Raw genomic sequence first — 26,679 nt, forward strand, 5'->3', positions numbered from 1 at the left:
CGTGAGAGGAACAGTGTGTGTGAAATTAGCAGTCACCTGAGGACCTCGATAATTTCATAATTAGGAGGCCTAATGGCTCCAGCTCAGGATGCCAAATGACTTAACCCCTTGCCTGCTGGGCCCCCAACTCCCAGCCCAAGGCTGGAGGGGGGCTTGCAAAGCTCCCCTCTGCTCCAGTCCCCCTCCCTCTGGCCTAATCATGTTCATCTCTGCCACCCCAGTGCCCACAGAGGTGGTACAAAAGCAAAGTTGACAGAGTGAACGAGTGAATGAGTGAGCAGACAAACAGGTGTGTGGCTTATGCGTGGACAAAATGGGGAGAGAGTTTCAGCCCCCGCTGCAGGTGCTCAGGGTAGGAACGCTTTAGAAAGGGGTAAGGCGGGGCCCTCCATCTGCCTGAGTAGGTGCGTGGCTGTGTGTGTGTCCCTCTGGGTATCTGTGTGTGCACATGCATGTGTGAACAGGAGGGCACACACACATGTGGAGAGGTCCTGGCCAAGCCCCTGTGTGCCCATAGGATCTGTGATGTCTGGGTACATCCACGTCTACATTTACAGTTGTAAACACACTCATCAGGGGCTGCCACCTGCCTCGGCGATGGGGCCCTGAGCGCCTGCCTTGCTGCCAGCACCTACTGAACACTGGCGGGCATTTCTAACATTTCTATATGTGGGATGGGGCCACTGTCAGCGGAGAAAGGGCCCCAGAGGGCTGGCCCTGAACCTGCATCTTCATAGCAAGTCCACTGTTTTTCCTTAAAGGTTTATTTGGGACTCTAGGAGACAGATGCTTACAATGGGGTGCTGAGGTCACACCCTTCAGCACAGGGGCTGCTGGTTGGGACAGACTCCAAAGACTCCCCAGCCTTCCTTTCCCGGCCTGCTCTGCTCCTCCCAGCCCATGCCTGGTTCTGAAGAGGTGAGGGCTGAGGTGGAGGGGTGGGGTCCTGGGTTGCAGGCGTGGGGCCAGCCTCCCCCACCTGGGGCCATTGGTTCTAGGCCTCCCCTGATCCTGCCTCACTCCCCCAAGTGCAGGCTATAGAGAGGAAGCAGGGGGAGGTGGGCGAGAGTGAAGAAATAGGGAGAAAAGGCGGTGTAAGGAGAAAAATCAAGACTAGAGAGCAAGATGAGAGGGGAAGGGGGGAGAAAAGGGAGCAGGAGAGAGGATGGGAAGTCCAAGGGAGGTGAGAGAGGAGGAGAGAAGACAGGAGGGAAGAAGAGAGGAGAGGCGAGGAGGCTGAGAGCATTATCAGCACTTAAAAAGCGAGCAGCTCAGTTCTTCTTTGGCACAAATAATGGCTTTTTATGAATAAATCATGTGTCAGACGCCTCCCAGGGAGTGGGCATGGAGGGGGGCGCGTCTGCTGGGCTCCAGGGCTGGCCGGGAAGGGCTGCTTGCAGACCCCCAGCTGTAGGGGTGCTGCCCCTTTCTCTCCTGATCAGGCCCAGCAGGCAGAAGCTGTCTCTGGAATTACCGCTGGCCTGAGCCGGACAGAACTCAGGCATTACTCTGAGGTGGTCTCAACTGCGCCCTGCCACGAGCTGGGCCAGATCCCAGGGCCGGGAGTGTCCCCTCTGTTCCCCTCCCCTCTGACAGGAGAGCAGCCCAGAAGACGCTTCTGGCAAGAGACCACCAGCTCCGGTGCACCCAGAGAGTGGGGTATGAGCCAAGATAGGCAGACACACACCCAAAGAGGAAGGCGTGGAGCACACATGTGCAGACAGGGCGAGCAACACGCACAGGCAGGGGCTCTGCAGATGCACATGTGGACACACTTGCAGGCGGGGCACTGTCATTCCTCGCCCCCACACACAGATAATGTGCATACTTGGACAGGGAGACCCCCAACACACTCACGATGTGCACGCCCACTACAGCCAGAGGCATGCAGGGGCCACGGGGACACACACAGACCCGCACACGCACACCGCAGGCCCACCCTCCATCAGCACCGGGTGGAGGCAGCTTTGCAGTCCATGTGGAGCCCAGGACCCAGCTGGGCTGTCCCCGAGTCTGGCTGTGGGGTGGGGCCCGCAGCATCTGTTCCTGGGGAGGGGTGGTCAGTCTCTATGCACTCCCCACCCAGCACCGCAACTCTAAGCCTAGAACCTGGGCGGGGTCCTGGAGCTCCGCGGGGCTCCTTCACTCCTATGAGCACAGCCATGGCCGTGGGGGCCTGGAGGAGCCTGGCCTCTGAAGCGCCAGTCAGGGGGCAGGCACCCCAGCTCTGCCCCTTGCTTGTAGTATGACCTCAGAGAATAATTCCAAACCTATTTGCTCCTCAAAACAAATGTGAGTTAAGTGCTGCTAACACCATCTTTCAGACCAAGAAAGTGAGTCTCCAGGAGGTAAGGGCACACGTGGGCACTGGAAAACCTTGGCTATTCCTTTCTAGGAACACACTCTTTTCCTCCCTCCAGCTGTTCCTTCTCCAGTCAGCAGGTTCCTCTTCCTGGGTCAGACTTCCAAGGTGTTCATCAGAGCAGACCTGGGTCCCCTGGGCTTCTGCCCCCACTATCCAGCAGGACATCTCCAGGCTGGCATGCCGCCTAACCAGGGAATACCATTCAGGAAGTATATGCACAGTAACCCCCTCAGGACCCCCCATTCCTGAGGGGGTTCCCATAGGTTTTAACTCAAATCCAACCCCACTGCCCCACCCCCCACCCCCACCGCCGCCCTCACTTCCAGCAGTGGTCCCAGCCATTGCTGGCCCTGGCTACTATACTCTGTACTCACTAACTCAACAGGTCTTACTCTCACACTCTTCTTCCTCTGGTCCATTTGCCTCCCTGCCATTGGTCATCTTTCCACCTCTGAGCTTTAGCCACACTAAACTGCTGCTTTTGGTTCTGGAACCCACATGCTTGCCTCCAAGCCTTTGAATATGCCATTTAACTCTGTCTGAACCACTTCCCTTTCCAACACTCGGCCTCGTCCTTCAAGGCTTAGCTGAGACAGCGCCCCCTCCAGGCACCTTCCCTAATGCCTTTTCATGTCCCGGGTAGGGGGCTGCTCCATCATTCATTCCCACAACAGCCCCCAGGATCTTCCATTCATCACAACCTCTGACCTATAATCCCCTTTTTACTCACCCATGCCCCCACCTCCCATCCTCTAATTTCCTTGAGGGCAGAGGTTGTGTCTATGGCATCTCCAGTGACTGCTAGAAAAGCTGGCACATAGCAGGTGCTCACTAAATCTCCCTAGAATGAAAGAATCAATGGATGAATGTATATGTGTAGGACCTGTGCTGCACACTTTACATACCTTCTCTCATTCACTCCTCACATGGAATCTTTGAGATGGGTCAACTATTTCATCATCCAGAGGAGGACAGCAAAGCTCCACAGGTTCACTAACTTGTCCAAAGGGCACACAGCTGGTTTCAAATCCAAGTCTGTAAGGCTTCAAAGGCCTGCCTCTCTCTTTCCGCCAGCCTTCCCAAGCCATTTTCCCTCTGACCGGTTTTCTTTGTTGGGACTCCCCTTCATCTGTGCAATGGGAACAAAAAATCGTACCTAACATGGGGCCTGGCACTAATAAGTTCTCAGTAGCTATCTGCCTCCCTCTCAATCTCTTGGGAGAACAGAATTTCCCCAGACTGGAAACTTTCTGTATGCACGTGTTCACAGACCCAGGTGCAGAGTGCCACACAGGCACCTCTCCAGTTTCCAGAATGCACTAGGTGCTTAACCAATGCGAGCGTAGCAGACAGGCGTCAGCGAAGGCCGATACTCACCCAGACACAGAGCCACCTTGGAGGCTCAGGCACAGGGACCTCCCCTCCCGCCCACAATCCCTGCCAACCCTCCTCCTGCTGCTAGCCAAGCCAGCACGGGAAATATTTAAAAACAATTTTATTCATGAAAATATGCTGTACAATGCACTCTACACGGCCTCGACACGGCACACACGCACACGCACACGCTGACGGCACGGCCACGGTACACTGCCTACAATACGCGCCGGGGACGCCGCGCCCACGCCCGCCCCGGACCGGACATTTATAAATATGGGAGAGAGGGGGCCAGGACCGACGCGAGGAGAGAGGGTGTCGGCTTGAGGGCTGGATGGGGGCTGAAGCCCGCTGGAGACGCGGAGACAGTAACTGGGAAGGTGGGAGGAGGGAAGAGGGATTGACCTTGACCGGGGGAGGGGGAGGAGCTGGGGCCCGGCCAGGGTAGGAGGGGACTGCTGAACCGTGGGGGGTGGGGGTGGGTGGATTCGGGGTAAAGAGGGCTGCCCGGGGTGGGTGGCCGGTAGGTGGACGTCAGTGTATTTTCGGGAACGTGTCGCTGGCTGGGCGAGGCGAAGACCAGTGGGAAGGCGTGTCAGTTGGGAATCAGCTCGGAGTCTGGAGTCTGCAGTCCCTCACGGCGAGGGCCCCAGCAAGCGAAACTCAAGATTCCGAGAAGCCCCCCACCTCATCTCCCGGTTGGCCTCCCCAACCAGCCAGCAGCCACGTTAGGCCCACTTGGCTCCTCTCCACCTCCACCCCACCCAGAATGCAGCTCCTCTCCCAGGCTTTCTGTCCCAGGAGGTGGAGGAGGAGGAGCGGGTCTGAGGAGTTGGGGCGGGAATGGTGGGTGCCCCAGTCCCTCCCTACCACTTCCCTCAGCGGTCAACTTCTGAGGGGGTGCCTCTAGCAGGGCTGCTCCGCTCCTAGATCCTGCTGTGGGGCCCGGAATCAGGGATGGGGGCCCAGGAATCAGGACGGGAAGACAGAGGCCCCGTGGGGACGGGGCGGGGGGCACCAGGGGTGCGGGGCGGAGGCCCTCAGCCGGGCACCCCAGCTCTGATTGGGGGGCGGAGCCCCGGCCAGGCCGGGCGGGGGCGGCGGCAGGGCCGAGTCGAAGTTGAAGTCCATTTCGTCGCTGTCCATGAAGTCATTGAGGATGATGGACTCAACGTCGCACTCGAGGCTCCCACTGAACATGTCGAGGTCCAGATCGGGCCGGGAAGCGATCGGGAGCAGCGCCCAGCGGCCCGGCGGCGGCGGCCGCGTACGGCCCGGGCAGCGCGTCCAGCAGGAGGCCGCCGGGTGGGCCCCCGAAGGCGGCCGCGTGGCCGGGAGGTGCCAGGCCCTGCCACGCCCGCCTCGCCGGGCAGTGTCATAAGGCTGATGGGGTGGGCCTAAGGCACTGCGCGAGGGCGCCGGCGGCGCGTACGGAGCCGCCCCCTTGCCGGGGATAGGTAGCGGCCGCGCCCGCCAGCGCCAGCTCCCCCCCGGCGCGCCCAGCACCGGGCCGGGCCTCGGAGCGGGCGGCGGCGCGGCGCAGCAGCGCGGGCAACGCTCCCGGGCGGGAAGGGCGCGGCGGCCGGCGCGAAGCTGGCCTGCTTGTTCTCCTGGATGGTCTGCATGGGCAAGCGACGCAGCGCGCTCAGCGCGGGCGGCCCAAAGCCCCCCGCCCCCGCCGTAGGCGCCGCCCTTGCAGCCGCCCGAAGTAGGCGGGAGCCCCCGGCGCGAGCCCCGAGGCCCGTATGCGTCCTGCGCGCCGTCCCAGCAGGGGCCTCGGGGAAGCCCCGCGCGCACACCGCCCGCCGTGCAGGCCCAGCGGGCCTCCCAACTCCGCCAGGGCGGGGCAGCTCCCCGGGGCAGCGCGCACCCAGCGCCGGCGACAGCGCGCGCTCGCTGGGCTCGGGTACATGAGCGGCGACGACGGCGCCAGGGCCTCTAGGGCCTCGTCATCCTCCAGCTCGGCCGCCTCCCCGAGCAGGGGTCGCCCGCCCGCCGCCGCGGAAGTCAGCCCACGCCCTCGTAGTCGTCGCTGGCGTGCGAGGCGGGGCTGGCGGCCCACTTGGCCGCAGCGGGCGCGCAGGCCCAGGGGCTGGCACGCCCGGGGGGACTGTCGTCGGGGCTCCGCTCGGGCGCCTGCAGCTGCTTCTTCTTGCTCGCCTTGCCCTTGATGCGCAGGAACTTAGCCCCGTTGTCCATGGACACGGCCCCTGCGCCGCGGGGTCTTGCCTGTCTTGCCACCCTCGGGGTTCAGCATCCACCAGGAGCTCTTTCCTGTGCCCTCGTTCTGCACGCGGATGAAACGGGTGTGCAGCGACAAGTTGTGCCGGATGGGAGTTCTGTGGCCCGGAAACAAGGTGTGGTGGTGGGGGGGCGGGTATTGGGAAAGGCGGGGGAAGGGGAGAAAAAGGGATAAAGAAAAAGAGGGGGGCACCGATAGGGAAGAGGAAAGGGCGAGGAAGGGGGATCGGGCGGAGAGAAGGAATACGTGTAAGTACCAGGCTGGACAAACCCAGAACACCCACCCTCTACCCCAGAGCCTAGCACCCGGACCCCAGCACGCACACACAGACACTTCCCAGACGGTAGGGCTGCAGCTTTGGGCCCTGCCCTGAGGCAGGGGAGCGGGGACCCCTCTCTTCTCCTCAGCCAGACCCCTCCGCGGGATGGCCAGGCTGCCAAAGCCCCCGGCAGATTATGTAAGGGCTCATGCCTCCGCGGCTCATCTGTCCGCGGCCCCTCCCTCCCCAGCCTGGCATGGCGCCAGGAGCCCGAAAACCCAGGGCTCCAGAAATCAATCTCCGCGGTGACTGATTAAGCCCTGTTTAGAACTAATTGCTCTTTCGTATGTGGGGAGAATAAATTACCTGCTTTAATTTCGTGTCTTTAAAATGCAACTGCAGGTAGAGAGGACTGTTAACACCTTTGCTGGAGGGTCTACCCAGAAAAAGCAAGATAGACTGGGGTTCCCAGGGTGGGTAAAGGCCTCAGGACTCTTCAGAGATCCACCCCCAGCCCCTCGGAGCTCCTCTGAACCCCACATAAGCCTTGGATCCCACTGAGCCACTCCAAGGATATCCACTCTGCTCAGTGCTGCCTTGGGCCAGCCTAGCTCTCCAGCCTGCCCTTAGGCCTGCAGTCCACCCTCCCCTCCTGCCTCAGAGTAGCTCTACCTCAGAGCCCTTGCCTTTTGCTGTGGAGAACCAACCACAAGATCCCCCACAAAGTAGGTGGCATAAGCCCCACTGGCAGATAAGAAAACCAAGGACCAGAGAGGCAAAGGCCTTGCTAAGACTGCACAGCCCTTTCTGCTGCCCCTCAGTACCTCCCTGGGCATCCCCTTTGCCACGCCTGCCGAGATCCTCTTATCTGTTTCAGCTGGGCCAGTCTCCTGGCTCCCCAGGGCGCTGCCTGCTTCCCCTAGGCCTGCCCTGGGGACAAAGGAAAGCAGAGGAGTCCAGAGCTCCATAGACCTGCCTGGCCACTGGACCCTGGAATCGAACGTCTATTGGGCCTGCCACCTCATGGCCTTGACCTCCTGGCCCAGGCACTGCTGTGGAAATACCATGGGCTTCTGTATCAGAAGGGCCCTGGTACAGGAGCCTGGCTCTTCACGCCCCTAGCTGTATATACACGCGCTGGTGTTTACTCAGTCTCTGTGGGAGCCTCAGGGAACTACCCTGAAACAATGGGGATATATTTCAATAACCACCTCCAAGGCTGTTAGATCATTAAATGAGATAACGTACATGGAGGTTTTGGTGAACACACTAGGGGCTCACGAATGCTGGTTAAATCCCTTACTCTGCAAGAAGACCTCACTCTTCGAGCACTCAGCAGACATGCTAGTCTACATCTTGTTAATATCATGCCCCGGATGTAACTTATTAGGCACCAGCAAGTCTGTGAAGCTGGCATCACTCTGTTTCGTACCAGGGAACAGAGGCCCAGAGGGTGATGTAACTTGCCCACAGTCCCACAGCTGGTGGCAGCGGTGCCAGGCGCCACTCCAGGTCTGCCCAGCTCATGGACCTGCTGCCAACTGGTTAGTCACCTAGGCACACTGGTAGCCCTCTGCTGTGCAGAGTCTTCCTCCTGCCCTCTTCCCACTAGTCCTCCAGTGGACAGGAGTCCCCTCTGCTGCTCAGGGCACACCGCACTGCTAACCCCCAGCTCCAGGTACTGACCTGACTCTTCAGGCCCCAAGGCTCCCTGTTTCTAGCACTTTCTGGCCTTGGGAGGCAACACCTGAGGCCCAAAGTCCCCTCCCAAGTCGCCCGGCCTGCCTTCTCCTGAGGACCTGAGAGGAGGGGAGCTGGACCCCATGGGAATGGGGCTCCCTCAAGTAGATACCCCATCCCCACCCTGCACCTGGCTCCCCAGCCCCACCCCCACCGACCTGTGCTCAGAGGCCTCGAGGGTGTTCCTCCCCCGTGGAACTGTCCTAGCTTAAGGGAGGATCCATCTCCCACTTTCCTGCTTCCCAGGCTGGAGGTCAGTCAGACAACACCTTTTTATCAACGTCACCACCAACCAGCCTGGCTGTCAGTGCTGAGAGGGGAAGGAGGAGTGACATCACCAGGTACTAGCACCTACTCAGTACCTGCCTATTCAGTTCAGGTCACCATAAGTGATTTTCCTCCTGTAATCATAAACAAAACCCATATAAGGCAGGGATTGTGATCCCTACATCAAGACAGGGAGAGTGGGGCTCAGAGAGGTTAAGTTGCCAAGGTCACACTGCTTACCAAGTGGCAACGCCAGGTATTAATTTCAGTAGGTTTTACTCTAAAGGACATCACATTCCCACCACGGGAGAGGGCAATGAGTCAGAGAATTCCCAAAGAATCTTTAAGATGCCGGTCCTCCGGTCCTTCTCAAACTTTCCACGGAAACTATCCCCAGAAGCTGCCTGCATGGCAAGTCTGGGGGGCATGGACACGGGCAATTATTGCCAGGCTGAAATTTCTTATAAGTCTTGTGCTTCCTTTCTGAAATTCAAAGGAATTTTGCATTGCACTTTATAATAGATCCAGAATTTTCTGATTATAAAAGTAATGTTTTAAGATTACCTCCAAGAACACACGCTCCAGGTCTTTGCAGCTTTGCGGCCTCCTCTCTAACCTCTGCCCAGCCTGGGGAGCTTGAGCCACAGCCTGCCTGACCCAGGGAGAAAAAAGGACTTGCCTGAGGTCAGCCAGGACCTGGTGACAGAGAAGGGGCGTGAGCTCAGGCCTCCTAGCTCTCAGCCTGTTGCTCTTTGTTCTCCACCAAGCCTGACCCGGGGCAAGCCTCTCCCCCACTCTGGGTCTCCGTTTTCCTACCTGTAAACCGATAGGGATGGACCAGTTTACTCTGGGGCCCTTTGCAGTTTGATGTTGAAAATACTGAAAATAAACCAGTCTAGAAATTTTCAAACTTTTTTTTTTAAGTAGTAGAACTGTCTTTGTAAATGGAATCTCATGTAAAACTTGACTGTAAACCTGGTCAGAGAGGAGCCACGATGATGGGGTGGCGTGGGGCCAGGAGTCCTGCCTACTTGGGCCAGGTGGATGGGACAGTTGAGGGCCTAGAGGGATGCCAGGGCTGTGGGCAGAGCTGGGCAGGCAAGGACCTAGGCCACTGTCTCCTGCATTAGGTTCTGTACCAGCTGTGCACCTGGACCCACTGCGTGTAACCCAGGCTACGCAGGCCCAATCTGGGTCCTCAGGCCCGGCCACCTGGCACCAATCAGAGCTCTCAGCCAAGATTCAGTGGCAAACGCCCATCACAACTCTGTCTTGCCTGCAAGGCCTTCCTGGGAGTCCAGAGGCACGGAGGAGGTGAGGGAGGCAGAGGAGGGAGACGCCTCTGCCAGGCAGCAGTATCCAGGGCTCCCTTTCAAGGTCGCCTAGCAACCTGCCACCCACGGCCACAGCCCTGGCATGCCCAGGCTCCCCCTGGCACCCAGAGCTGGGCCTGGCCTTCTGGGGCCGCACACCTCCCCACACCTACATCCAGGCTTGGTACAGGGTTCCCAGGGGAGGGTAGCACCTCCTTGACTCAGGCATTGTGGAGACCATCTGTGGGCAGTGAGGAGAGGCGGAGGGTTATAGCTGTCTCAGCACCCGGCCCAGGGCGGGCCACACCCCTGGGGTCTCACCTGCCAGAGAGAGACCGGCACAGGGTGAAGTGCATGGGCTCTGGGGTTGCATCTGGACTCCAGTTCTAACACCAATGAACTGCACAGCCTTGGGGCAAGAGGCTTGGGACCTGCCTCCACCCTCAACTTCCCTGCAGGCCTCCACACCACAGCCAGAGGGATCCTTTCAAAGAACTTGGACCTTGTCCGATCCTGCCCCACCCCCCCATCTCTAAGAGTAACGGACAAAGGCCTGGCCACAGTGCCCAAGCCCTCCGTGGACCCCGCCGATTCCCCTCCTAAACCTGCCCCCTTGCTCACTCCTCGCAGTTCAAGCGCCTGCCTGGCACAGTCCCACCTGGGGCCTTTGGCTCAGGGGAAACACTGTTCCCCAGTGACCCACGTGGACCTCCCATCTCCTTCCCGTCTTTGTTTGGATGTCACCTTTTGCGACAAGGCGCATCCTGACCACTTAAAAATTGCTCTTCTTCCCTGGCATTTCTTGGCTCCCTTATCTGACTAAATTTTTCTAAAGCAATTATCACGTTCTAAATTAATATAAAATTTACTTATTTTCCGTGTTTATTGTTTGCTATCTGGCTTCCTTCATATTAGAATATAAGTTTCATGAGTAAGGGGTTTTGTTTACTTTACCGTACCCCCATGTGTTTGGTACATACTAGGCACTTAAATGTTTGATGAATGAATGAATGAATGAGTGGGTGAGAGAGAATAAGGGAGGGGGAGGGGAGGAGGGGATCCTGTACTTGTAGGGGAGAGATGAGACTGGGTGGGGCGGCTGGCTTCACAGCAGGGGCTGCTCCACACTGGGTAGGGGCACAGGGCAGAACAGAGGCAGGCGGGAGGCGCCGTAAGTCAGCAACAGTGGGCGCCACAGAGGGACCTGCAGAGAAGAGTCAGGGCTGCAGGAAGAGGCGCAAAAGGGCTTCCAGGGTGAATGATGCAGCCGCCAACCTCAGCCCCCACCCCTGCTCCCTAGATAGGTTAGGGCAACCCGGGGCTGCCCTCCCCGCCCCCACCAAACCTGGCTTTGCTGGAGCCAAGGCCTCTCATAGCTGGTACTACCTGGGCCAGAAGATACCCCGGCATTCCCTGTGGGGACAGAATAACCTCACCCTTGCTGACGGGGCCTCCCTCGTGGACAGGGCCTGATCCATCTGGCGGCGGCGGCTCATCCATCCAGCGGGACACCCTCATCTATTCCCAGGACACCCCTTGCCCCAGGAGCAGTAATGCATTCATCTGACAGCATCACCCCATTCATCCAGCACACCAGGCCCATTTATCCAGCAAGTACAACCTCTATTTGCTAACAGCACTCCATTCACCTGACGGGGCCCCCTCATTTATCCAGCAGGACACCCTCATTTATCCTCTAAGTCAGAGCCTTTCCTTCCTCGCGCAGTGTGGCTGTGTTCTCTGACGGTGCAACCTGACCGATCCAGCAGGATGGCTGCTCTCCTACAAGCACACTTCATCCCCCTGACAGTACAACCTCATTTATCTCATAATGCAGCCTCACCTTTTCTCCAAGTACCACCTCATTCCCTGACAGTACAACCTCGTTTATCTTCCAGTACAACCTCATTTCTCCTCCCAGCACAGCTTCATTCTCTGACTAGCTCAACCTCATCCAATCTTACTTCTCCAGCCAGGGGTCTCCCAGATCTCTTGGTGGGGTGGGGGGAAGGGGAGGGAGAGGTGAGCAGGGAAGGAGGGAAGGGCAGAGTGAAGGCAGGAGAGGCCCCATCCCACCATTCCTGTCCCACTCTCGTGGTCCCCTGCCTACAGAGAGCTGCCTGGCTATGACCAATCTCCCCCAGATGCACAAGGGGCCCTGGGACTTTGAGTTCTAGGTTGTGTGGCCCAGCCAGCACTCCATATATATCCTGTTTTGACACCACTGGAGCTAAAGAGGGCTCATAGGGTGGGTCAGGGATATGGGCTCCTGTGCTCTGTCCATCTTCTCCTTCCATGACTCTGGGGATGGGGCACATTCAGTGGTATGCCGGTAAATGTTTATCAACAAGCTCTCCAAGGGGTAAATAAAATAGCCCCCAATTTGGAGCGCTTGCTGATTTCCACGGCATAGATACTCCCATCGCAGCCAATTTTGAACTGCCTGTGTGACGTCGTTTGACTGCAGAATTGGGAAGCAATGTGCACAATGGGCTCCCATAAGCCAGCAGTTCTTTAGATACATATCTTCTTTTAACCCTGATAACCATCCTGCAAGGAAGTATTGCTATTTTACAAAGGGGGGAAACTGAGGGTCAGGTGGGTTAAATGTCTTCTCTGACGACATGCAGCTGGAAAGTGGTAGAGCAGGTATCGATCCCAGGGCTGCTGAATTCCAAAGCTGGGGTTCTTCCCACCAATGTGGCTGGGGCCACTCTGCTCTGCTGCCACCCCAGTGACAATCCCTGCCTTGGTTTTCAAGTCTGAGTTTTTCTGGTTTTCATCAGAAACAGAAGGCCACAATTTTAGGCTGTACCTGCTTCCCCACCAGACCTGTGCTACCTCCTGGCCTCCCTGGTCTCTGGGTGGCCTCCAGGACCCTCCCAAGTTCAGTGCTGGATCTTGGATCCACCTATCCTAGCCCAAGGCCAAATGGGGATGCCTCCCCAGGTTCTCTCCCTGACCAAGGCTCAGCCAGTCCCTCCCTCCTTCAGGACGCTGCCCCTGCCTCCCAAGGGGGATGATCAGAGACAGCTCCAGGGGACTATGCTGAGAGTGCTGATCCCCTCCATGGCTCTCATTTCCTCTCTCCTTTCTTTTCTCCATCCCGGCATGAAGAAAGGGCACGGGCAGGCATTGGAATCCCAGCTTCGCCATGTGACCTTGGGCCTGCCCTATAAAATAGGACAACAAGCCCCACATCTGCAGGGAGGGATGGGACCTGGATGAGATCCCACATGTCAAGACTCTCAGTTCCTCTGTTTCTGAACCTCAGGAGCTGCCCCCTTCCCTTCCTGTAATCCCCACTCCACCCTGGGGGCCCCAGCCTGGCCCATGAACATGCCTGTCTCAGACAGAGCCGCTGACTCCCCAGGGGGTCACTTGCTCTGCCACATGGGGTGAAGCTTCCTGGCAGTGGGGTCAGGTGAGAGTATGAGAGCCACAAATGGCAAGAGTGAGAGAGCTACAAGGCAGCAGTGGGATAGAAGTGGGCAGCCAGGAGCCCAGAGGAACCAAATCTCTAGAGCAAGGTGTAAGGTCAAGGGTCGGGTCCTGGCTCTACCCCACCCAAGTCCCACCCAAGAGAGGGCAGAGCCCACACATCTAGCCCTGGCAGCAGAAAAGCCAGTAATAGAAGTCCAAGCTCACTCCTGTTCGAAAGCCCGTGGTGCCTCATCACCCCTGGGCTCGGGTTCATCTCTCAACTAACATTCAGGAGCCCGCAGTTGCCCTCCAGCCGCATCATCCCTCCACCCCCCTCTACCCTCACACCCACCTGGGGCTCCAGCCCCCCAGAAGTCTCACACCTGTTCCTCTGCACACTCTGTTCCCTTCGCCTCTCTTTGCATGACAAGTTCCTGCTCCTTCATCAAAGCCAGTTCTGTGGTGCCTTCCTAGCCCCTCTGCATCCCCAGAGATACAGAGCTGCCCCTACATCAGTGCTACCGGAGACCAAACTGCAAGTCACAGCATAACTGCATATGCATCTGTCTCCTTACTTGACTGTGAACTTTGCCGGGGGCAATTCTTGGCTCACTGTAAGTTAGCACATAGGATGGCGCCTTCAGTCGCTGGGCACTCCTCAGGCCTGCAATTTTTATGCAGTGTCCCTGAAATCTCAGGGCAGAGCACTGACCCCTGCCCACTCCCTGCTAAGGCCCTACCGGGACCTCCTCTCTCCTATTTCCCCCTGCAGCTCCTGCTGCTTCTGTCCACGTCTCTGCTTTTTCTTCAGCACTTTCTAGCTCCTCAGGAGAATTCTGCAAAGTGAAGAGGGGAAGAATTACCACTCACTGGACATCTACCGTGTGCCAGGCACAGTGCTGGCCATTCAAGAATGATCATCTTATTATATCTTTCTAGCAATTCTCAACTTAGAGGAGAAACTGAGTTTCTGAAAGACAAGCGGACTTGCCCAAGGTCACACAATTCAAAGTGGTAGCACAGGAATTCGAACCCAGGGCCCTTTCCCTTCCTCCTGCCCAGGGACGCCGGGGTGGGCTAGGGTGGGGGGTGAGGGCTGGCCACACTGGCTCAGCCACCCCTCGGCAGGCCCCTCCCTTGTCCAGGATTAAAGGGGTTCCCTAAGTGCAGAGGCTTTTGGATCCCTCCCTGCCACTCCCTCAGGTTGAGCCCCTCCCTCCCTCGGCCTGCAGCACCGCCCCACACCTCTGCCCCAGGCCCTAGGAGCAGCTGCAGTGACCTCACTCAGCCCTGCCCTGGGCCAGGCTCTGGGGAGGGCCTAGCAGCTGTGCCCCAGCCCTGCAGGCTGGCTCCTGGAGGGAGAAGAGGAGGAGTGGGCACAGTGCCAGGAGAACCATCTGCTCTCCCAGGGGCATGGCCACCCGCACAGACACTGGCCTCGCCCCGAGGGGCCGCCCTTGGCCCTCTGTCCCCATGCCAAGGGGCTCCAGCAGCCCACCGCGGCCCACCCAGACCGGGACACCAGCCCTCATCTGCCATGTCTTCTCCTGCGGGTCCTTGCAGGTCACTCTTGGCGTGCCATGAATGTCCACTGAAAACTGAACACTGAAAAATGAAAGTGCGCAGGATAAGCCCCTGGGGCAGAGGCCAGAGGCCAGGGCTGGGTGTGCTGAGCCCGGCCTGCCGGGGCCCCGGCCTCCCGGGGCGAAGAGTCTGTGATCCCCTCCTGGGGGCCTCCATCCCTGCACATCTGCTCCACTGGCAGGTGCCTCTGGCGGAGGGCAAGCCCCCTCCCCCACAGCCCCAGCTCAAGTTACAAGAGGAGGCGAGGCCAGCTGAGGACAGGAGGAGGGGGAGAGCGGGAGGAGGAGGCCACACAGCTTCCCAGAATGTTGGGAGGAGGGAACCGGGATCGCAAGATAGGACGCAGAGCCAGAGCGGGCAGGGCCTTGCCCAAGGTCACACAGCCTGCCAGTGGGGCAAGGAGGAGCCAGCGCCAAGGGGCAGGCAGCCCCGGGTTCGAGTTAGTCTTTGAGCAAGCCATCTCCTTCACGTGGAAAAGTGGGGAGCCTACCACCTGCCCTGCTGGCCTCCCAAGGCCAGGGGCAAGGTTTAACAAGTGGTTGGAAGGGAAGGTTCTGATAGGCTGGAATAGGCTAGGTCAAAGGAAGGGCTGGAGGGCCAGAGGGAGCTAGGACGTGCTGAATATCTGACACACCATGGACTGCGGAGGGAGGCATTAGAAGGGCTCTCGTCATCCCCCAAAAAACACCCACACACAGAAGCGAACTCGGCATCTCTCAGGGGTCAGGGCCCCAGGACCCCCACACAGTGTGTGGGGTGTTCCTTTCCCAGAGGAATGAATAACGGAAACGATACCTGCCAAGATTTCCTATGGACTTCACATGCATCTCTCCTGTAATCCCCACAACCAGTCTCGCGCGTAAGTCCCATTACTATCCCATTTTGTAGAGGAGAAAACTGAGGTTCAGTTGCCCAAGGCCACATAGGGGTGAATGGTGGAGCCCGGGTCTGCCCCTCCCATTGGCCTCCAGGATCCGAGTCCCTAACCACTTTGTCCTGCCTCACCTCAGAGAGTCTCAAAGCAGCAAGGAGTGCTGCATGGCCCCTCTGGGGGAAGGGTGGGAGCCAGGCCTGGCATCTTGGACTCTTTGGGCCTCCCCCAGACCCACACTGGGTACCTGAGCCAGTCTCTCCCTCCTGTCCCCCCTCCACACCATCCTTGAGTGATCTTTCTGCCCATGTCACTCCCCACCACCTCCCTGGCTTGGCATTCAAGCCTCTCACCATCAGGCTCCTGCCTGCTTTTCCAGAAGCAACTCCCCCCAGGCTCTGGCCAGTACAGACCCCACAGGGCTTCCCAAAGAGTCCTAGGGATCCGACCTCCTGTCTTTGTGTATTTTCCCCATCTGAAATACCAGGGCTTTTTTATTTGGCCTTCCTTGATGACCCTGGGCAGTTTTTATCCTGAATCAGAATCAGGTGTCCTCATCTTACTTCTCAAACTTGACCTGTGCCCCGGCCCCTCAAGGTTAAGCCAGTCCAGTTCCTCTCTGAGCAGCCCTCATGCCATACACAGTAGGTGTCCAATCAGTGTAGCCCAGGATGAAAGCACATGGAGGCAATCCTTAGGGACTGCAGATCAGGGGGCTATCAAGCTGCTCGGCCCTGCCCTCAGGGAGCTCTCCAGGGAAGGTGAGCCAGCACCTAGGACCTATTCTCCAGCTGGAAGCTGTGGGCTAGCACTCCAGGAATGACCTGGCCAAAGCACTGGGCTACACTGGAGGCAGCCCTGGGAGGTTTCATTTCTGTCACTGTGGGACACTGTGAAAGTCATTTACTTCTCTCAGCCTTAGTTTCCTCATCTGCAAAATGGGACCAACAGCGCCAGTTCACCGGGTTGCTGTGAGAATTAAACAAAGGCAGGTATGCAGTGGAACGTGGCAGTCTGCATCCAGAGCTGGAACATTCAGTGTGGCTAAAAGAAGGCAGAAGAAGGCAGAAGGTGCGGGATGGGGCTGGGAGGTCCCAGGACAGGACGCTGTAGGCACAGCGCTGGGCTGTGCACAGGCTCCTCAGGTCCTTTCCACCAGATGGGAAGCTATCAGTGTTAGTTTTCTCATCATTCCTGTTCTAGAGAGGCCTGCTGAGCATTTACACCAACGTTTTCCCTCCCTCTACAGGCAAAGGCTCTCAGTGGCAAAGCACCTCAGCCCAGCTGCTGGCTCCGTTCTCTCCATCGCCTCCTCTGCAGCATGGGGGTGGGGTGGGGGCAGAGTCCCTTGGAGTGGATCACATGGGGGTCGAATCTCTGCAAAGATCCAGAAGGATGAGCAGGAAAGGAGTGGGCTTGATCTGGGCAGCCAGCTTGGAGAAGGAGCTGCTCCACCCTGGGTGGAGGTGGAGAGCAAGGATGGCGAGCAGGAGGCCGGGTAGCCCTGATCTGAGGCATCGGTCCAGAACTGACCAGACACACCTGCTCAGGTATAGATTCCTGCACCCACCCGCTGAGAGGCTGGTGGAGAGAGTCTGAGGTGGGCGCTGGAAAGCTGTATTATTTAAAAGCTTCTAGGTGACTGATCGTCAGCTCGGCTTGCAAACAACTAAGGATTTAAGGCAGGAATTCTTGAGAGGACACACTGAACTCTAGAATCACCTGGGCAGTGGATCTTTGCTCAAACCAGCCAAGCACCACCTAGGTTCTGAGGGAGGTCCAGAGGGATCAGGACATGACAATCGATAACCTGCTTTTGACAGGTGAACGTGTGCCAGCGGGAGTGGGTGTGGGTGGCAGGTGCGAAGGTGGGAATGTGAAGTCAGCCTGAGATCAGAGGCGGCAGGGCAAGTGGGAGGAGGGCAAGGCCTGGACAGGCCAGCAAGGACTCAGGGGCCCAGACAGAGCTGTTTGGGCTTGGCTGACTCCCAGAGGAATGAAAGCGCCCCGGAAAGTTCTGGAGCCAGGAGTGCCTTGGGGTTGCAGGGCTGGCTGTTGTGTGGAGCTGAGACAGCACAGGCATTGGGAGATGGTGGAACAGGGTAGAAACAGGTCTGGGTCTAAATCTAGGATCTGTCTGGTCCCAGCCATGCCACCCTGGAGCAGTGACTTCATTTTTCTGGGCCTCCATTTCCTCAACAGCAAAATGGGGCTATTACCACATTCCTGACAGGACTCAGGGAGGATTAAATGGGAGAATTTATGTGACGTGCCCAACCGAATGCCTAGGCCCAGACATTAATTCTTGCTTCCTTTCCGGCAAGAGGCACCCCTCTTAGAGACCAGAAAGGTTTCTCTGCAAAGAGGGAGGCCCTGGGGGGAGGGTGTGGGAAGCCCCTCCCCCACACACCACCTGGCCCCCTCCCACCTCCACATATGGGTTGGGGGGTAGGGAGAGGCAGCAAACAGCCAAACCCTCCCAAACAGGAGTTGGTTTCCATGGTAACCAGGGTGCCAGGAGGAGGGGGGTGCTCCAGATCCAGCTGTCCCCCTGAGCACCCTACCCGGGCCCCAGAGCCTCAGCTAATGCCCACCTAACACCCTGTACCCCCCGTCTGCCTAATCTGCAGACCAGCTGGGGCTGCTATGAACACTTCCTTCGTAGCAGAGTGTGTTGCCACCTGGACACTGCCAGGGGCAGGAGAGGCACTTCTAGGCAGGAGTCCCTGTAAGTACAAGTCCATCCACACTTCCACGTATAAGACGTCCTCTCAGTACTATGTGCCCTCTGTCCCAGTGAAACCCTGTGGCTCCTGGGAGCAGAGGTCTTATAAGGCACAGCACCAAAGGAACAGAAACTGAGTTATGGCCCTTTGGACGCTGAGTGGGAGAGTGCTTTGCTCCAGCTCACACACTGGTCAGGTTTCCAGACAAGTGCTCTGTCCACCCCCTTACTCACTCTCCACCCCACCCCTCTAGCTGACTCCAAAAGACGGAGGTAGGATATGCTCAGAAAAGAAAGCAAGGAAGCAAGTTCTGTAAGCTTTAAGACCTGATTAGCAATAGAACGGGCTCTCCCAGAGGTCGTGAGCTCTCAATCACTGGGAGAACGTGGGAAGGGGTTTGAGCTGTGGGCGGAGGCGTGGAAGGGGGTGTTGGGTTCCATGACTCCCCAGCTCCCCTAGAGACCAGAATTCTGCTTTGGAGGTGGAGGGGATTGGTACCCATGTGTAGGCAGGCCAGCCCCACCTTCTCCTGTTTCCCACGTACCCACCCCCAAGTTGGGAGGCAGGCACACAAGCTGGAAGTAGGGATGGGGTGCTGGCGAGTCAGCTGTGGGGTGGGGGAGACAGTGAGGTGAGAAGGGGGCTCCCCTTGCTATAGCTGATGCACCCACATCCCAGGGGCTCAGGTCCACATACCCAGTCCATGATCACCCCTCACCCCCCATAAGGCTCAGAGGGGCTTCCACAGCCCAACCTGCCCCGCCTGGTATCATCATCAGCTGCCACTCAAAGACAGGAGAAGGTGGCTCCAAGGAACAAGCGCCTACCTTTTCCCGGTCACAGAAGAGGGTTTCATTTCCAGACCTGCCACTTCCTAGGTACCTGACCCCAGGACAAGTCACTTCCTCTCTCCAGTTGGGTTCCCCACTTGCAAAAGAGGGTGCTAAGACCCGCCTGGAAGGGCAGTGGACGGAGGTCAGGGACGTGCACCTGGCTAGCTGCTGGGTCTGGATGAGTGGGTGCCTCCTTGGCCCTCTCAGCCCTCCCGCCCCTTTGGCAGGACCCCTCCTGTCCAACATCCCCTCCCCCTCTAGTTAGTCCTGAGACTGGAGCTCAGAAATGGGGCCCCCAACCCCAGAAAGTGGGGGCTGAGGGGGCACTGAACTTTCGAACCCGCAAAACCCCCGCGCCGTTCATTACCTTAACGCGAGTTAAAAATAACCGTCTCATCTCTTTAAATTAGTCTGTCTGCAATTACCGCCTGGCACGACGCTGCCCGCCATCGTCCCGCTGGAGCGGCGCCAGGTGGCAGGCGGGGCCCTCGCCCTGTCTGTCGGTCTGTCTGTCTGTCTGCCTCCTGGTCTACCCCCCTTCCCTCGCAACGCATCGACCCCAAGGGGCCCCCCGCGGCCCCGCCTCCCGAGCTCCCCAAGTTGCGAGGTGGGAGTGGGGGGAGGGGCCGGGTGCGAAGCCGGCGGGGAGCCAGGGGTCCACCGGGATCTGAGAACTGGGGTGGGGGCGCCGGAGCACGCGGCGGGGGAGGGGCGCCGGGAGGCCCGGGAAGCCGGAAGGGCCCGCAGCGCGCCAGCGCTCGTGGGTGGGTGTGAGCAGGTGGCCGTGGGAGTCTGCCGGGCGTGCCAGCAACTGTGCCAGGAGCGGCTGGCACGGGCTCGTGCCCAGGAGGCGGGCAGCTGCCAGCCCCCGGCTCGTGCAGCGAGGGGGGTGAGGACACCCCTCAGCCCCGGGCTCACACCGCCTCCTCCTGCACCCCCACCAGCCCCGGGGGCTGGGGATCCCCAAGGACAAAGGAGGAGGGGAGGGAGCCCTGCTGGAGCAGGCTGGGGAAAGGAAGGGGGGGAGCCCCCTACTCTCACACCCAACACTCAGGCGCGGGGTAGCAGAACTCTCCTCCTGGCCTCTCAGCCCAGCCCCTCTCCTCCAACCCCCACCCCACCTGGGACCTCCTGGGCCAGGCCTGGGCCAGATGGGGGTAGCTCCACCCCTCCTGATTCCGCCCCTCAACAGCCAGGCTGCTCCAGCTCCCCAGGGAGAAGGGAAGTCCCCATCCACTGCACTCCTCCCTGAGATCAGGCTTGGGGACAGGAATGGGAGGTGCTCAGGCCTGGCCTGGGAGCTCCCAGTGGAGCTGGCAGCCAGGAAACACAAAAGCAGGCAGGACAACTGCAGGGGCACTAAGTGGAAGAGGCTCCAGGACCCGAGCAGCCAGGAAGGCTTCTCGGAGGAGTGTGGGGCCAGGGAAGGTGGGGCTGGAGCATTTGAGGGGCAGTGGGAGGCCCCACCCAGACAGCCACACTCCAGGGGGACACTGCAGAGAGAGGGGATCTCCTGCCCAAGCCCTCTTCCCAGGCCTGGAGATGCTCCACCCCCTGAGGGGTACACCACCAGCCTGGGGAGCGGGGGTTCCCTGGCACTGAATCTGCTTGTCCCTGGGCCTCAGCCCTGGTTTAGGTGTCCTGAGCCGGCCACAGTTTTACCTTGTCAAATTCTTCTCCACAGCATCACCCAAATGCCTCCCCACATCACAGATGGTACCACAGTGAAAGGCCAAGCACTTCTGCTCTTCCTGATCTGGCCCACTGTGCCCTTCCTATGCCACCTCCCACCGCACATCTAAACTGCCCCTCAAAACCAACACGCACATTTCCACCTCCCCATCTTTGCCTGTGCAGTACACACCCCTGGAGGACTTTCTCCCAAATTCAATGCTTCCCAGTGAAGGCCCAGATCACATGCCACCTCCTCTGGGAGTAGTTCCCTGGCCCCATGGGGGGTGGGGTCTAAGCCCCCACCACTAGCCCACCACCCTCCATCCTCCTGCAGCCCTTCCTGCCTGTAAAACACAAGGCCCAGGCATGGAGCTGCTGATCAATGACACATCCTCAAGGCAAGTCCAGTGCCTTTCCTCTAGCCCCCCCACCCTACCTACATAGGGCTTGGCACACCCCAGAGATTCAAGTTCAACACTCATGTAGGGGAAAGGAGGGAGGGAGGAAGGAACAATGGGCCCTGGTACCTGCATGCCACAGTCCGTGGACTGGAGGTTGGGGCTGGGGGGAGCTGGGTGGGGAGTGGGGCAGGATGAGCATGGTCAATGAGGGGACAGGATGGGGTGGGCCAGGGGCCCTCTGAACAGCCTTCCTCCAGTGCCTGGGTGGTGTCTGACCGGAGCCTAGGTCAGGAGTCCAAGCCTGAGGCTCCCTCTCCAAAGTCCCTGGCCAGGACTAAGCCTCCCAGGGCTCTCTCCTGCCTGAGCCTGGACCCAGGGAGAACCAATGTGTCCCGAGCAGCTTGGTGCAGTGGAAACTGCATCCAATGGGCAGGCAGGAGAGCTGGGCCCTCATCCAGGGCATGCCACTCTCCGATGGCCTAAGAACTGTCCTATCCCCTTGATGGACCTCAGGCTCACCATCTGAGAAATGAACTCACAGAATGAATGATCACCAAGCACACTCCCAATCACATGCTAAGATTTATAGGTGCCCCTGTTCAAAAGCAGCCAGTGCTCCGCTCTCAGCCCCCAGTTGCCAGCACTTCCGAGAGGCATTTGAAAGCTGGAGAGAGCCTGGGCCCTGGAGGGAGACACATCTGGGTGGGAGTCCGGCTTTCCCATCCCGATATGTGACCTTGGGCAGTTTCCTCCTCCTCTCTGGGGCCTAGTGCCCTCCTCTGTAAATGGGAACCCACCTCTGGAGCAGTAGAGAGCATTAAAAATGCATGAAGCACCTGGCATCAAGCTTGGCCCCTCAATGAACTGCAGCTCTCTCCCCACTTCCAGCCTCATGTCCCCTCCTTCCATCTTCCTCTGCTCCCCACGCCACCGCCCCCCAACATCACACCCCAACTGGAGGTCCACCTCCTGCAGGAAGCCCTCCTGGCCTACTCTGGCCCAAAGGACTGTCCCCTATCTCAGCACCCTTTGCCCCTCCACAAAACACAAACCTCCATTTCTGGCTTCCACAGCCAAGGCACAAGTCCCTCCCAGTCACCTTTCACCAGACATGCACCGGTGGCTCCTTGGTGCCAGGCTCTATGCAGGGTGCTGTGGGCACAGAGATGGCTATGGCACTGCCACTGTCTTCTAGAAGTGGGGGCAGGACACAAACGACTAAGACCCAGTGCAGGCAGGGAGAGGATTAGAGAAAGGGGACTCGGAAGCTAGCCACAGCGGGTTAGGAAGGGCTTTCTAGAGGAAGGAACGCGGTGCCTGGGAAGGCAGGGAATATTCCACAGGGAGAGATGGAAGGTGGCACAGGGCACAGGGAGCAGGCAGGGAGGTGGGAGCAAGGCCCAAGGGCAGGGCACACTTGGGAGGAATGTGTTCTGGTAGGGTGAAGTCCAAGGGGCGGCCTCCTCTAGCTGTGCCCCCCAGAAAGACAGAGAAAGACAGGCCAGCCCAAGGCCTGAGCACCACGGACAGCCAGGTCGGGCACTGTGGCCCCTCCCCGGCAGTCCTGGGCAGTTAGAGCTGCCCGTGCCCACAAGCCTCCTCCCTCCCGCTGGCACACCTCCTTCCTCTGGCCCTGTCTGTCTGCTCCCACCACAGGGCACAGGTCTTCCTTCCGAAGGGCCTGCCTCCCTCGCAGAGGGTCCCTCCCCCAGAGGGAGCCTGCCAGCACACCCCCAGGTCAGCTCTTCCCTGACAGCTTGCCCCCTGGGCAGACATCCCCAGCCTCTTCTCCCTACAAGGTACAAACTATCCCACCTCCCGATAAGATGGCCAGAGGAGGAGCTGGATCTGGAAGCCACAATCCAGTCAAGCGCCTGCCCTTTCCCAAGATAAAGCCCCCCTGCCCACTGGCTGACACTGACGCTGAGGCCCCTCAGGGGTCTCCCCACCCCTCCCCCAGCCCCAGAGCCAGGGAAATGGAAGGCAGGCAGCCTGGGGGCGGGCCAGGTCAGATCCCCAGCCCTCAGCATCCAGCCTTCGGACCAGCACCGCCACCCATGCAGATCCAGGTAGAAGCGGGGCAGCAGCTGCCCCTTGGAGAACTCAGGGCTTCCCAGGTCACCTGACAGAGTTCCCCCACCCCAGGGTGGCTGGCGCCCTACAGCGAACTCCTGGCACCATAGTAAGAACTGTGGGCTCAGGGTCGCTGGCCCCATCTGGGGTCAGCTCCAGGAAGGGCAGTGGGACAGATCTGGGACATAAAGCAGCCTTTGGCCCCAAGTCCTTACTCCAGTTCTCTAAGGAACAAGAGTAACACAAAGCGAACTCGGGGCTAAGGGCCTGGGAATGAATTCTTCTGCCAGGCCCCAAGGGTGGGGTGCGGGTGTTACCTGACCAGAGTGCCTGGGAGGCGCCTCAAAGTGGCAATCCCTGGTCGCCCCATCTGACCTCCCACCCGCATCCAGGGCACGGCACACAGCTGCTCCCAGCACGCCCCCGCCCGTCCGCCGGCCGCCCGGTGCCCCGAGGCGCACACTCGGTGACCCCTGGGGGCGCCCCAGAGCCCTCCACCCCCGACGGTCAGCCTTGCGCCCAGGAGCACAGAGCGGCCGCCTAGAAGCCCCAGCCGTAGTTCCCAGCCCCCCGCCCCAGACGGACGCCCCCACCTTCCAGCCGGCCGAGCTGTTGCTGTCGCCTTTATCCTTGAAGTAGGGCACGTAACGGACCATCCAGTCGTAGATCTGCGAGAGCGTGAGCCGCTTGTCCGGGGCGCTCTCGATGGCTTTGGTGATGAGGTCGGCGTAGGACAGGTTCCCCCACGCGTTCCGCCTGGAGCTCTTCGCTTTCCGCAGCGGTCCGACCTCGGCGCCCAGCGGCGGTGCTGGGGCCATCGCGGGGGCCGTCGCCCGGCGCTCCGGCCCGCAGTCCTCGGCGCCCTCGGCCACCCCTGCGCCCAGCGCTCCGTCCTCGTCGCCGGCCAAGTCCGGCTGCGGCAGGGGCCAGGTACACGAGCGCGGCCGGCTTTGCGGCGCGAAGTCCGGGTCCACGTCCACCTGATGCGCTCGCAGCTTCGCAGCCATAGTCCCGCCCGGCTCCGACGAGGAGGGGAGGGAGGTTCCGCGGAGGGTGGGCGGGCGGCTCCGGGTTCTGCGCGCCCCGGGGAGGCCCGCGGGAGGGGTCCCTGGCGGCGCCGGCTCAACCGCGGGGCGCCATGGGCCGGAGCGCGGAGGCAGGGGGCTGGACGCGCTAGAGAGCAAGGAGGGAGGGAAAGACAGAGGGAGTGAGGGGGCGGCGGCCCCGGAGCCCAGCGGGCACGCACCTCGCCCAGCCCCGCTCCTAGCACCTGCCGCCTGCCTGCAGCCACCACCGCCACCGCCGCTGCCGCCGCTCCCCGGGCGCTGGCCCCGCGCGCGGGCCTCGCTCTCCCGGGACAAGGCCTGATTGCACCATGCCGGAGCCCGAGCCCGTGCCGGAGCCCGCGCCGCCGCCGCCGGGTGAAAGCCGCCGCCGCCGCCGCCGCTCCGGCTCCAGCGCCAGCTCCCGCGCCCGCCGCGCTCAGCGCCGGCTGCACCTCGGGATGGGCGGGGGACGGGGAGGGGGCGGGCCCCGCGCAGGAGGGGGCGGGGCGTGCACGCCCGCGGCCGCGGAATCCTCGGCCAGCCGGGGTGTCCCGCCCGCGGGCTGGGGAGGGGCGGGTGCGCAGCTCCCAGCTCCGGGCGACCCAGCCACCGCCCCCGGGCGCAACAGCGCCGCCTACGGAGCAGGGGAGGAGCGGCGCACGCCGACCCCGCCCCCTGCTCGACGCTTGGGGAGGGGACCGCGGGGGCGGGACCCGCGGGCTTCCATTGGTCCGCGGCAGGGCTGCACCGCCCATGGACTCGACAGGATCCCACCCAGAAGCGCGTCAGCGGGTTATTGTTACAACCCGGGGTTTCCCGGGGCAACGGAGTGGGGCGGGGCTCAGAGTACTGGCCCCGCCTTCAACCCCCGGGAGGCAGGCCCGCGCCCAGCTTCTAAACCCTTGCTGTTTCCAGGTCTTCGTTCCGGAAAGACGAAGGCGCAGATGATCGACTCCCCACTTCTTTGTGCCCTGGACTGGGCTGGGGAGAGGGAGAGGGTCAAGAATAGCTGGACTCTGCCACAATTGTAGCTTCCCCATGCTAATGGGTTCCCTGTGGGCTCTCATGGGGCCTCTGAACATAGTTTTAGAGGAGCGGTCTCAAAAGTCAGTTCTCAAAGTTTACCTCGTGGAGGGCTTGTTGAAGCAGTCGCAGGGCCCCAGCCCCAGAGTTTCTGATTCAGTAGGTCTTGGCTGGAGCCTGAGACTTGAAGTTTCTAAAGTGTACCCAGGTGATGCACCTGAGACCCCACTTTAAGAACCACTGTTTTAGAGTCCCTGGGAGGCCTTCGCAGGGCTATTGGAACAAGCGCTTGCCCCATAGTTCGTGGAGATTGGGGAGGGTGCTTCTCGATCACTTAGCAGGTATTTATTGAGCACTTCTGATGCACCGGGCACTCTGGGGATGCTGGAGAGAGGGCAGCCACTCAGACCGCTGAGGTCCCTGCTGCCTAGGCTGGTGGTGGAGTTAGTTATTAATCAGATCATCCCATGGCCCCAGAGCAAGGAGACTGGCAGCCTATGACCTCATCCCACCCTGAGCTAGTCGCGGCTTCCCACTACCACCACACCTCCCAGCCTTTGATCAGGGCATCCCCTCTGCCTAGAAAACCCTTTCCCTTCCCCAAGGCCCTCATCTGAGATTCTCCCTTTCCTCAATGCTCAGCTCAAGTGTCACCTTTTCCCTGACACCTTCTCTAACCCCCAACTCCCAACATTTGTCTCTGCTCCCTGCTTCCCCACATCACTTGCTGCTCTGCCAGCATCACCTTGTGTGGCATCATCTGGCCAATGAGGAGACTGAGGCCCAGAGTGGGGAGGTGATCTGCCCAGCTGGCATAGCCAGGACTCGAATCTCAAACTCCTGACCCTCTCACCCAGCCAGTATCTGGAGCCTCCTGGAGAGGCTGGAGACAGACTTGCTGGGCAGGAGATGCAGAGTTTCCTGGGCTGTGGGGAGGGCTGGGCCCAGCCCACAGGAGATCACCCTTCTTTCCTAGGAAAAATTCCTTCCTTCCAGCTTAGGTCTGGAAGAGCAAAGGGTGAGGAAGGCAGTGGGGTTGGAGGGGTCCCACCTCCCCCTCCCTTGCCCTCGCCCCCCCCCCCCCCCAGGGTGGGAGCAGGCCCGTCTTGCAGAATCCTGGCTCAGCATCTGCCTGAATCACATCCCGAAGGAGAGGGTGGGCATGAGAGCCGTTGGCTGTCCTCCATCCCCACATAAACACACAGGCGCGCGCACACACACGCCCTCCAGGTGGTTCCGTTTAGAGTCACACGGGGCCTGAAATCACTGACTGGCCCACCCCCACAGTTCCCCTATGCCTTCCCTGCTGGGGAGCCCACCCTGGGGGCTGTCCCCTCAGGTTCCCTGGAGACCAGACAAGCCTCCTGCCAGTCTTGGGTCCTGGCCCAGGCTGAGCTGTGAGACCGGAGCCTGCTGGGGGCCATATCAGAGCTGGGAGTCGTCCTTAGCTGGGGGCCCTGGCACA

The 26,679-nt window shown here is 59.9% G+C and overlaps 1 protein-coding gene across 1 annotated transcript; it reads right to left on the reverse strand.

The window, feature by feature from the left end:
* Window positions 1-4,020: 4,020 nt before the first annotated feature.
* Window positions 4,021-24,517, reverse strand: FOXO6 (forkhead box O6). The gene is given in 15 exon segments (XM_058303793.2): window positions 4,021-4,954; window positions 4,956-5,087; window positions 5,089-5,136; window positions 5,138-5,191; window positions 5,193-5,228; window positions 5,231-5,290; window positions 5,293-5,409; window positions 5,411-5,542; window positions 5,544-5,579; window positions 5,581-5,628; window positions 5,631-5,732; window positions 5,734-5,757; window positions 5,759-5,947; window positions 5,949-6,078; window positions 23,731-24,517. Coding segments are annotated over 15 exon segments (1,773 nt in total). The 5' UTR covers window positions 24,153-24,517; the 3' UTR covers window positions 4,021-4,711.
* Between the last annotated feature and the right edge of the window lie 2,162 nt (window positions 24,518-26,679).

The sequence above is a fragment of the Dasypus novemcinctus genome, chromosome 9, assembly GCF_030445035.2.
Source record: "Dasypus novemcinctus isolate mDasNov1 chromosome 9, mDasNov1.1.hap2, whole genome shotgun sequence".
Taxonomy (NCBI): Eukaryota; Metazoa; Chordata; class Mammalia; order Cingulata; family Dasypodidae; genus Dasypus; species Dasypus novemcinctus.